Raw genomic sequence first — 12,594 nt, forward strand, 5'->3', positions numbered from 1 at the left:
TTTTCATCACTATAAATGAGATGAGTAAAATATAATTGTCAGTAGTAACAAGCTTTCAATGTATTTATAATTTCATTTTCTCCTCTTAATTGACTAAATTGCTTACTTTTATATAGACATGTACTTATAATTTAAATTCTTGTTTCAGGTCTCACTTGCCCTTGTCGTAGCCAAAGCTTCTCACATAGTATGGCCTCCACATCGTTGGCAAAGATTGAAACCAACTCACCCCAGTCTGGACAGATATATCATGCAGAATCACACTAGAGATGACAGTCTTTTCTAGTGTTACATGCAGTACTGCAATTTTGTTTTATTTGCAGCAACTAGATACAGTGGAACCTGTCTTGAAAGACCACCCCTTCTGCCAAAACATAATGGTCTCTCATGACAGGTGGTCTCTCATAACAGGTTATAACACTATATAATCTCTAAATCTGTACATGGAGAACCTGGTCTCTCAAGACAGGCGGTCTCTCATAGCAGTGGTCTCTCAAGACAGGTTTTACTGTAATTGTCTTACCAGCAAAGCATAAGCAAGACATAAGTATAACTTTTCCAGTGGCATTGACCTTGTTGGTATAGGCATCATTATTAAGGTTTTGCTTTAAGCTCATTTTCTCTGACAAAGTTAAGTATGTATCAGTTTTGTGGATCGATCCCCAAATGAATTCGGCAAAATAAATTGCTTGTAACAAAGTATGTTTGCAGTTTGCCTTTATCCTGTAAACTTGTAGTAAATTGTTAAAATATATTTTTCTACAAAAATGGTATCACTAGTCCTGATGACTTTCTCTTATGTTATTGACTATAATGCTTCCAAAACAGATTTAGATTTTTTCGAAAACATAAATGTAATTCAGCAACTCAAAGATGAACAATACTGACTTGTATATCATTTGTATAGTACATGTAGTCACTCATTAAAGGACATCTTATATTGTTGATAGCTCAGTACACATTAGTGTGAAATAAAAGGGGCACCTGCAGCAATAACAAGTCACCTGGCAAAGTTATGTTGAAACGGGGTTTGATGTACATTTTCCACTTCTTTCTATGAGTCGTATATACATTAAATTAGACGATTGAGTTTTGCTGGTTGTTACTCTTGTCATAGAAGAGACTTTTGCATTGATTTTACCTAATCTGTTTATTTCTTTTAAATGCTGACTTATCATTTTATAATGTATGTATTCAGACATGCATACGTAAAGTTGAATAATTTCTTTCATCTCTGAAAACCATTAAATTAGGGTAATATTGACATAAGAGCCTATTTTCACCTCAAGTTAAGTTAGAGTCAAGATTGTTCCTTTTCAAGAAATTAGTTTGGGAATCATTTTGAGACTAAGCAGTAACAGGACTTAATAAAAGTCGGAGACCAAAACAAAATACTTATAATACATGTATGAGACAACCACTGTCAGTTAATGTACCATTGATAATTGATAATTGTATTTTGCATGCATTTGAACTCATTCCCATTTCTGTACCTATATAGATGTGAAGAATGCTTTAATATAAATCTGTAATATATATTGTCAAAAGAACATGAACTTGATGCATTCATTCATCCCATGGTCTTGTTGGTCTTAAAAGAAAACAATGCTAATTCAGAAATCCTAAACATTCTTATTGCTATACCACCTGAATGGATGGCCATATCACAGAATGACTTCACATAATGTCTGTTTGGTTCTAGATGAAAATGGTGCTGATATGGTCACAGTGGCAGTCATCTTGAAAATCTTGGTCTTGCTACTCTTCCTGAATGGAAAGCCATATCACAAGAAAACTTCAGAAGATGTCTAGTAGGTCATAGTTGCTATTTTGGACATGCAGTAAAGCCTCCATTGCAGCCATCTGGAAAGTGTTTTTGTCACTACTCCTCTTTCGAATGGAAAATCATATCAGAATGGGGTTTCACCAGAAGACTTCTTGTAATCACTGCTCCTGAATGGATGGTCATATTGTCATAGTTTTTGCACCAAAAGACATCTAATAATTCTAGTTTGGCCCAAATAAAGTGTTGCCATTTGCACATGCAGTATCACCACCAGAGCAACTAAATTTGGAAATCTTACTTAACTGGTCTTATCTTGATTTCCTAGATATTGTTTCAGACATTAGAGCATCAATCTCTTTGAGGGACTCTTGTTTTTGTGTGTCTTTGTCACTGTCTTGGCTAGCAAGAGGATTTTAAAATAATTGGGTTAGGTAAATGCAGAAAGAGCTAAGTAACCACCAGTCAGTATTGTAGCAAAGAAAACCGTACAGATTGCAGAAAATTTAACTGTTGGCTTACCTGAGAAGATTTCAAAAGGTAGAGCTTGTTTCTTCTCTTGACATCACTAGGTCACATGCCCTAGTGCTTCATGAAAGTCTGGCTATACAATTTACATGTGTGACAAAATGAATGTTCATCAAACTGTGAAGGAAGTCCTTTAATTTGTGAAATACGTACAGGAAATTAAAAGACTGATAACAAATTAGTAGCAAGGTCTGTTTGCCTTATCTCAAATTAACCTTGCTGTGCCTAAATCAGGCCATCTTTCAAGATGTTATTAATGGTCATGTATGCTGATTACAGGTACCCAGTGTGCTAACAAGAAATAAATATGTGCTGTCTATAAGCCAAGCTGATTAGGCACTTGACTTCAGGTTGTGGACAGCAGATGCAAGTATCACATTCAGCAACCCATCTTTATTCCGTTTATGTATACAACTGCCATAATGTATGGCATTTTATGTTATGATGTCCATTCATCTGTCCATGTCTTTGCAACTTTCCATCTGTTACTAGTTTGATTTTTCCCCAATAACTTGAACTGTCCACTGTCTACAGTTACCAAACTTTGTGGATGGTTTGTACTTGGGGTAAGATCCGTATTAATTTCAGAGTTAAGGGCTCAAAGGTCAAGGCCATTGCAACCAAAAGAAGAAAAATGGTTTTTGCACAATAACTGAATTCTCCATCATCCACAGTTGCCATACTTGAGATTCCTACTGATTTTGAGTTAAAAAGCTCAAAAGTCAAGGTCTAAGGTGAAAGAAGAAAAGTGATGTCTGCACAATAGCTCTAGACCTCCCACAGTGGCCGTGTGGTCTAAAGTACTCACCATTACGAATCACTGCCATCTTACCTCTGTCTGCATGGGTTCAAGTCTCGGGCTTGGCCAATTTGGATATGTGAGAAAGCTTGCCAGTAGCTTTTCATGGGTCAGTGGTTCTTTCTGGGGTTTTCCTGGGTGCTTCCTCCACCATTTATACTGGCTGCCAAGTATAGTCTGTCTTGTGCTGAAAAATGGTGTGGATTGCTTGCATTCATAATAAGGAATAACCCTAACAATTTTGGGCTCAAAAGCAAGGTCAAGATCACTGTGATTGAAAGAAGAAATGTGGTTTCTGCACAATAGCTCAGATCCTCCAGATCTAGTTACCAAATGTTCTGGATGGCATGTGCTTGGGGTAAGAAGAAACTATTGATTTTTATGTAAAAAGCTTCAAGTTCATGGACATTTGACTGAAAGAAGAGAAATGGCTTGCACACATTAACATTAGTTCAACATCACAGACCTGGACCAAACTTTGTGGATGGCTTTAATTTTTGGTTTTGAAAAAGTCTAGTGATTTTAGGGTCCGAAGGTCAAAAGTCTTGGTCACTCTGACTTAAAGATGAAAAATGGTTTCTGCACAATTATGTTAGTTGTACATCACATATCTAAACCACATGTTGTGAATGGCTTACACTTTTGGCAAGGTAGAAATTTGCTGATTTGGGGCTCGAAAGGTCAAAGGTTAAGGTCACTTGTCAGAAGAAGATGGGGTTTCTGCACACAAAAATTTCTCTTTTCTATGCAGAAGTGTTAAATATGGAGCAGGCATATCCACTGCAATTCATGTACTCTTTTTTTTTTTTGATTGGGATGGTTTTTAGATCCAATCTGCATTTTTTATAATAATTCAGGAATAGTTTTGATCTATAGGGCAGTAAGAGAGAGAGAGAGAGGGGAGAAGGAGAAAGAAGCATTAATGTACAGGTCTATTCAGATTTGTTTAAAAAAGATCAAGAAGTTGTTTGAAATGACAAGCTTTTTATTCTACCTGGAATTTGTAGTATATACAGTGGAACCTGTCTTGAAAGACCACCCCTTCTGCCAAAACATAATGGTCTCTCATGACAGGTGGTCTCTCATAACAGGTTATAACACTATATAATCTCTAAATCTGTACATGGAGAACCTGGTCTCTCAAGACAGGCGGTCTCTCATAGCAGTGGTCTCTCAAGACAGGTTTTACTGTATATATATATATACAGGGCCATTATTTCATGTCTACTTATGTCATATTAGCCTCAGGGACTTGTTGTGTTTAGATAAGAGGTTACTATGAATTTTACAAACCAAGACCTTAAATTTCTATCATAAAATGTCTTTACGAACAAATGCCAGAGGCATCTAATTGAATTGAATTAGTGATGAAAATGTAAAGTTTTTGCTACACTATGAGGATTGATCCCCATGAAAGTAAATGAATTCCATGTTTCCAATCTGAATTTTTCATTTCGGGCTTTTTATGAAATCTTTCAAAATACTCAGCGATTATATCTTTGCAGGTTATGAATACTCTTAAATTCTTTCAATTTGTTATTTTTATTGAGATTTTTATTTTATATTGAAAACTTCACGAGTATGAGAGTTTGTCTTAAAATGTCCAATGTATTTTGTCCAGAAAAGTCATTAAATTGATCTATAGGCCCAGAAATAACTTTCATATAATCAAGGTAGAAAAAAGATATGAAAAGTATTATAATAGCTGTAAAAATATGAATGTATAAAGGTAGACTTCAAAGGTTTGTAATTCATATAAATATATTTATATATGATAAGCATATCTACATTGTAATAATTTTACAATGAAGCTTCCCTTCTTCACACACACCCAGTCTGTGGACTGGCTGCATAGTTTGAAGCTTCCCTTCTTCACATCCCCACAGTCTGTGGACTGGCTGCATAGTTTGAAGCTTCCCTTCTTCACACCTCCCAATGTATGGACTGGCTGTATAGTTTGGTACCAATAAGGCTATTCCAATATTACTTGCACCTCTGTTTACTATTCACCTCTGTCAAGCAACCAAAATGTTTAGTTCAGCAGTGTCTGGTTAATGGAGGGTTTAGCATGGATATGTAATAACAGGTATGACTATTATTAACGAGCAATAAGAATATCCCCATTCATTATTTTCATCCACCTTGTGTCGACATGAATAGTTGAAAATGACAATGTCAGGTTTGTCTTCTCAGCATCACATAATGGAACCATTTAAAGAAAATTAGGATGTTTGATTTTTATCATGTAAATACATTTTATTTTTGTTTCAATGCTAGTCATGAAGAAATGTGATGTGTTCACATAACTGATTGAGTTCATAGTGGTCGGCAATAGTTGTAATGCATTTAATACAGTAATATGGGATCATTTGATTCTAAGTTTTAAATATGTGAAGTTCTCATGCATTTTATTATATATCCATTTAGTCTCACATGGTTGATCTGACATTTGATTACAGATGTGCAGTTCATATTTCTGTATTGCACACCCAGACTAGGTGTTTTCACCATGTCTGCACACTGGTGCAATGAATGACTTATATATATATATTTATTTATTTATTTTTTAATATTTGTTTAGTCACCTGGTCATAAAGCAGAAGAGCTCATGTAATGTTTTTTCACCCAGCATCTGTTGTCCAGCATCCTGAATATATCTGTCTGTTTGCACAAGTTGCTTATTCTCCTGAACTACTAGGAGGATTGCCATGAAACTTTACAAACACATTTATCCCATGGTCTAGTAAGTCCTAAATAAACATGGTGCCTCTCAGACATCTAAAATGACTGTTAAAATAGCCCTCTTGAAAAAAATGTATCACTAGTCATCTGGATGGTCATATCAACATGGGGTTTTTGCTAAAAGACTTTTTTTGTTGTTTGGTTTTTCCTAAATGAAAATGGGACCGAACTGATCTCTGGTATGGCCACCATGGGGCCATCTTCAGAGTCCTGTTATTGCTACCTTTAAATTGAAAGTCATCTTGACATTGGGTCAGGAGAGTTTTTATGGTGTCGAGTTGGTGCTAATTTACCGTCTCGAAAATATTGTTATCTCTACTTCTCCCAAATGGATGGTTACTATCAACATGGAGTTTTCACCAATCGGCTTCTTATGATACCTATTGGTCCTAAATGAAAAGGGTGTGAATCTTACGTCCACTATGTCTACTACAGTGGTTGTCTTGACAATCTTGCTATAACTATTCCACTATGTCTACTACAGTGGTTGTCTTGACAATCTTGCTATAACTATTCCACTATGTCTACTACAGTGGTTGTCTTGACAATCTTGCTATAACTATTCCACTATGTCTACTACAGTGGTTGTCTTGACAATCTTGCTATAACTATTCCACAGAATGGATGGTCTTATTGACTTAGGGTTTTACCAAAAGACTTCTAATGATGCCAGCTTAGTCCTAAATAAAAATGGTGCCTTTGCTGATATTCAGTATGCCCACCACAGCAGCTAATTTGAAAATCTACATTCAGCACTTAAGTGGAAGAAATGGTCTGATCTTGACTTCTCAGAAGTTCTTTTTTTTTGCTAGTTTGAATTCAGTTCACATTGTATAGCTGAAAATGTTAGAGTTGATATGTAATAAATACAAAACTGCATTAATGTTTTGTTCATGACAGTGGAAACTACTAGTTTGATGTGCCAGATCTTCTCTGCCTGATGGCTGCAATACATCTCTGAATGATACCAAGCTCATTCTTTCTGCTGACTCGGAATAAAACATATATGTTGTTTAGTGTATTTATCACATTCATACATCCTTTTGATGCATTCATTTGCGTGCTGCACATTATACAGTTTAATCTTGTTTATCCAGCACACTTTGTTACTGATGTAAATGTCAGGTAAATGTGATTGTCAGATTAACAGATAAAATGTATGAAATCCATTCAATAAATTCTTCTCTATTCAATTGTTGGATGAATTGTTTTTGGATTAGAGAGACTGTTATACAATCAGGATGTTTGTTTGGTATTTTTTGTTGTTTTTTTATGTTCTCCTTTTACTGCATGTCCAGTTTGGAATCAGAATACAAATACTTTAATTTTAGTATTTTCCAATATAGTGGCTGGTGTAAGAGATTGTATTTTAATGTCATATCTTTATTACTCAAAATATGTACATACGTTATTTTAGTGGAAAAACACTTAATATTGGATTGTTTACCATAAACTGTAAACTGTATATTTTAATGCATTATATTTTACTGTATCACATTATATCTCACATAATTATGTTTCTTTGGATAATTTCTTTTTTGCATTATATGTAGACAATCAAGGATTGTACAAGGTTTGCTCAAATTATTATGGATAAACTTTTAAAACTTGCAAGTATTAACTGCCATTTTGGAAATTGTGAATGAGAATTGTAATATTGTCAGTTAAAAGTTGTGTTAACTGCTGTCAAACCTGCCTATAATGGTACAGAAACTGACATTCTTGAGAATATCAACTTTTATGTAGAGATAAATCTGCACTAAATGATGTGAGACTGGTTCTACATGTACTGTTGCTAGGCTTTCATGCACATTTTTATGAAATGGACAGATAACATTTGCCTATTTTAATTTAAAAATTAGGGAGATAGTGAGGGAAAGAAAATGGGAAAATCATTTTGGAAAGTAGGCATAATAATACAATTAACTGAGCTTTTGTAGTTGAATCGACCATATCTCTACTTACATCTTTACTCACATATTTTTGCCTCCCATTTAGGAAACTTAGATTTTCAGGAATGAACATATTCCTCATTGCAGCAGCCAAACTTCATCTGAAAATGCAGGTCTGAAAATTTCCATTCTGCTTCTAAAACTTGTGAAACACAACAGATAGATGGACCAGGCTACGTAGGCAAATTCACAGCATAAGAGCATCACATGTTCCTTTAAAACTGCATAAATGACTAAAAAGAAAGCACTGCAAGGCCAAGTAGGGATAGTTCAGCTGATTTGAAGAAACATAGATAAAAGTGGAGCCTAAACAAGACCAAGAACTTCTCCAAAAGTACAGAGTGTTAGCTGGTTTGAAGAAACAGGGGAAAAGCAGACCACAATCATGGCTGTATATGGCAACTTGAAAGTCTGTTACTATAGACATCATAAAGGAGCTTGACAATATACATTTTTTAAAGTTGCAGATACACGTATGTGGTTGTAAACATTTACAATAAGAAAGAATATGTCATTTTTTCGTTCTTTGCAGATATGTTGTGTGTTGAGACTGTCAAAATATGTTTACTGGAATTTTCTTTTTGTAATGGTTGGGATAGTGCCTTTTCCCAAAACATAAGTGTTTAATAATGCAGTTTGTTGGGAGTCAGTAGAACAAACAGCATATGAACCAACAGATTATGGTCTGTGTTTTTTGCACTTGGACCCAGTTTGTACTGAGTATATACAGTACTAACAAGCATAGCAATTTTTATATCAATAACATAATGAAACCTTGCATGCTGGATTATCAGTCAGTGTTCCATTTAAATTTAGAATTTATTACTGATTTTGGCTGATAGGTGGCAGAGTCATCTGTTTTCCAGTTTGCATTTAGACTCAATTGTATGGGAAATGTTTTTATTTTATTTACAGTGTTCTTTCATGCTTGTCATGCATTTAAAGTACCTTAAGTCTTTGGATCCCAAACTCTGTGTCCTATTCATATATATTTTAGAATGCTGATCATTGTTATTTGTGTATAATTATAGTTATTATATGCTCATTTTTTTCTCCATTAACTTTACATTGTCAGAATCATTCAGTATTTTACGATATTGCACACCTTCATATTGCACTCATGCGCAGGACACGTGTGCCCAATAGTGTATTAGGAACTACTTTGTAAACAAATCATGTACTCTCGTGTAGCAGATGCTTTACATTTTGGTTGATCAAATTTGTTTCTGAATGAACTAAAGCAGATGTTTCGTGGACTGCCACATACCAGCTGCTTTGCTACATTCTGTGTTAACTTTTTTGATAAATGTTTAAGATTTTGGTGATAGATGACAGATTTCATAAAATTGCTTGGTGCCTACAAATAACGTGCAAGTTGTAAAGGCATAAACTGTCTCCTTTAGCTGGTAATGAGAATGGCAAAAAATATACTTACAGTTTTACATTATGAATTTCCTCAAAATGTACTTAGTTCTGCAAATCTGAATTACATGAGCCATATCATGAGTTCTCAAGCTTGATTACACATTTCAAAATTGTACTGTAATTTCGACTATATTCCAAGTGCAATTATATCCTTACTGCACTCAAAATGAAATAAACATTAAAATTCAATAACGTCTTTTTGATAATTGCACTTGAAACACTTTATTATTTTTCCCACATTATGATTTCAAATAGTCAATGACAGAACAAACACACTTGCAGATGTAAACACGCTTCTCCCGTGCTGCTTCGATCTGATGTATTTCATGTACAATTTGCACAGATGAATCCAGTCCATAATCACAAAAATACGTAGAATTGACAAAAATAACAAAATCTATTCATTCCAGATCAAATGGAAAACTTGTTGCAATGCGCATTCATAAACAATATGACTCCAAATTTCAATTTTAAGTAGACAAAAGCACCATTTTCTTTCGAAAGTTATGTCTAGTGCACGACAAGTTCAAAATTATCTGGCGGAGTTACGTGCACATTAATAATGATGTTGTGTAATGATAAATCTACGCTTGTGTATTTAGTTTGGAATACAGCATACATTCATTTACGTTGTTTCTTGTAGTGTGTTTTGTTTATATAATTAAGCCCTAGGTAGAATAAGAAAATGAGCATATAATAAAAAGGTTACTGCATTTGTATGGGAAAATATGAACTTGTTTTGTCGGATGGATATACTGCACTCCCAAGGTCATGCAGTATTCCATCAAAAAAATCTTGTTCATATTTTCCCATACAAATGCAGTAACCTATAAATACCAGTTGTATATTTATGTGAATATAAAAGTGAAAATGTTCAATACTGCCATGCAAAAGAAAGCACATCTAATAAAGTAATTCCTAATTTAATTGGAGCAAATTTGTTGTTACAGTAGATATTAGTGAATCTTTTTGAATGGACTGATGGATTCTTGAATCTGTGGAGTCTGAAGATTGCTTGGCATCAAATGAATAAATTCCAGGTTTAAACGTGAAGGAGTTACATTGAAATAAGGTGCCTTTATGTGATCTTTTTTTTCCCTACTATTTCAAAATGTCACACTGCTGCTTTTTATTAAGATGTTTAATGTATAATCATGATTTTTTTTTTTTGCATGCCTACGAGTACCCGGCAATGTATGATATATAATCATGATTATGTACACTGGTTCATGCTTATAATTACCCAGCTATGTATACAAGCAAATACTTTTATTTACTGTATATACTCGCTTGTAGGTTGAATCCAAACAACAGATCCTGATCTTTAGGTGCATTATATGCCAGTGGATCAGGGTCTATGTTGTTTGTTCTACTAATTACTCCTAACAAACTAATAGACCTAGATCTGCAGATGAATTATGTGATGTTAGATATAGGTTTGTGCAGTTTGCTTTTAGACTTGACTTATAAGTGAGTATATACAGTATGTTTTTTTTCCCTTTTGACAAGTATTGTAGGCTGTACTATTTATACATCATCTGCAAAATGTGAACAGATATGCCAGATAGTACTTGTTAATAGATGAAATAAAGATGAAATTATTAATGTTTTCTCATCTTTTCTTGCTATGTACAGTCAGTTTCTTGCTTTAATTGTGTTCTGTCTGTCTCTCTTTAGCTATTTTCAAAATCATTACCATAATTTTGGTATCTTTTGTTATTCATTTTTTAATCTTCCATCTGATGAAGCTGGGAGCCATATGCTCAGTTGGTAGGGCATCGGACTTGTCATTGACAGGTCTGCTGCCTCAGTGTATCCTTGGGAAATGCAATTAGCTTCCATTCCCTCTGCATGATACATTCAATAGTGGAACAGCATTTTTTAAAAGTTTTGATAAACTGTCTCTGTGTACAAATATAAAAATTGAGTTCGGTCTTGAATGTTAGTTTTCAGTGGTTCATTGAAATTATGTCTTGTTTGGGGATTTTCATATCTTTCAAAGCATACAAGCTCATGTGAACAATTATGTTGTAAAAAGTAAAATAGGTAAGTTGATATAAAAAGCCATCAGTAGTAGTATACAGATAGCAAATTATAGCACACTTGTAAATTTAATTAGTGTGATAATGCAATATGTGAAGACGAAATTAATCCGCTGATGAATTCAAATTCCACTCTCTTCATAATGCTGGCTGGCACAGTTATAGAACCACTGAATTACTTGAGAGTTTTATTTCACATATTTAAAAAACTAATTTGCACAGTTATAAAACTATTGAATGGTTTGAGGTATTATTTCACAAAAATTAAGCGAGAGTTAACTCACTTGTAAATTTAAATTAGTTAAGAGCTTCTTTTACATACAATATAATATAAATGAACTGGCAAGTTCAAATTCCACCTCTTTTATACTCAAGCACTGCTCATGAGCTAGCACACAAAATAATTTCAAATTTTTTACACAATATAAACCATGGGACAATTCAGCAGGGTTGACACTATTTTGTTTGATAGATTTTATATCTAAAAATTAAAATAAGAATGAGAAAATTTTGGAAAAGGAAATGAAGCAAGAAAAAATAGATATTGCATATACTAAAAGACTCAAAAGGTGCTTGTATGCATTGAATTTTTACAAAATGAAAAGCAAAAAGTTCTTTAAAAATATATATTTAAATGGACAACATTCCATTTAAAAATTAATGATCACAACATGAACATCTTGAATAACCAAGAACCATCTGCTTGATGTTAGAAAGTCACTGTCTTACAGCAGGTCAGATACACTCTACAATCAAAAATGGAACATAAGCTCTGCAATTAGAAAAAAAGTTTAAAAATCTACCCATAAAATACAAAATCATAAGTTGCTACGAGAGCAATCGAAGCACGTCAGAAAGAATATAGCTAGGGAGGAACTGGTCTTGAGTGGTGTTCATGGATGCCAGCCATGTGACATGATGATAAAATAGATAAATCAAATATATGCTGTTAAAACTGCCAAAGATGCCACATGAAAAAAAAAATGAACCAACCTATTGTAAGTTAGAAAGACTCTAGAGAAGAGCTGATCTCATGTGTATCAAGACCCATGTGACATGAGGGCAATAAAGACGGAAAATTAAAAATCATAATTTATAGAGCTATAAGTCTTCTGATATAACTACCCCTTGGGGCCGAAATCTAAATGCAGCAGGGCAGGCATTTTACATCACTTTATGGCAACGGTTACATATTTTTTCACATCTATTTATTTATATTAAAATAATGATATTTAAATTATTTAAATTTAAATGTACATATCTCTAACAAAGAATGGAGACTTCTGTATTTGAATCGATTCAAAAGCATGTAGGAAAAGAATT

The 12,594-nt window shown here is 33.9% G+C and overlaps 1 protein-coding gene across 3 annotated transcripts in view; it reads left to right on the top strand.

Annotated features, from left to right (window-relative positions):
• Positions 1–10,834, top strand: part of LOC149788933 (mitochondrial inner membrane protease subunit 2-like) — a 120,613-nt gene extending 109,779 nt beyond the window's left edge. For 2 of the 3 annotated variants that reach the window (XM_089975076.1, XM_089975078.1), the window contains exon 6: positions 149–10,834. In XM_089975076.1, the coding sequence (XP_089831202.1) occupies positions 149–286 (138 nt within the window). In that variant the 3' untranslated portion in view covers positions 287–10,834. The remainder of the gene's footprint in view (positions 1–148) is intronic. The other variant, XM_089975077.1, reaches the window with a different exon arrangement.
• The last annotated feature ends 1,760 nt before the right edge of the window (positions 10,835–12,594 follow it).

This window comes from Sinohyriopsis cumingii, chromosome 11, assembly GCF_028554795.1.
Source record: "Sinohyriopsis cumingii isolate HCF-2022 chromosome 11, ASM2855479v2, whole genome shotgun sequence".
Taxonomy (NCBI): Eukaryota; Metazoa; Mollusca; class Bivalvia; order Unionida; family Unionidae; genus Sinohyriopsis; species Sinohyriopsis cumingii.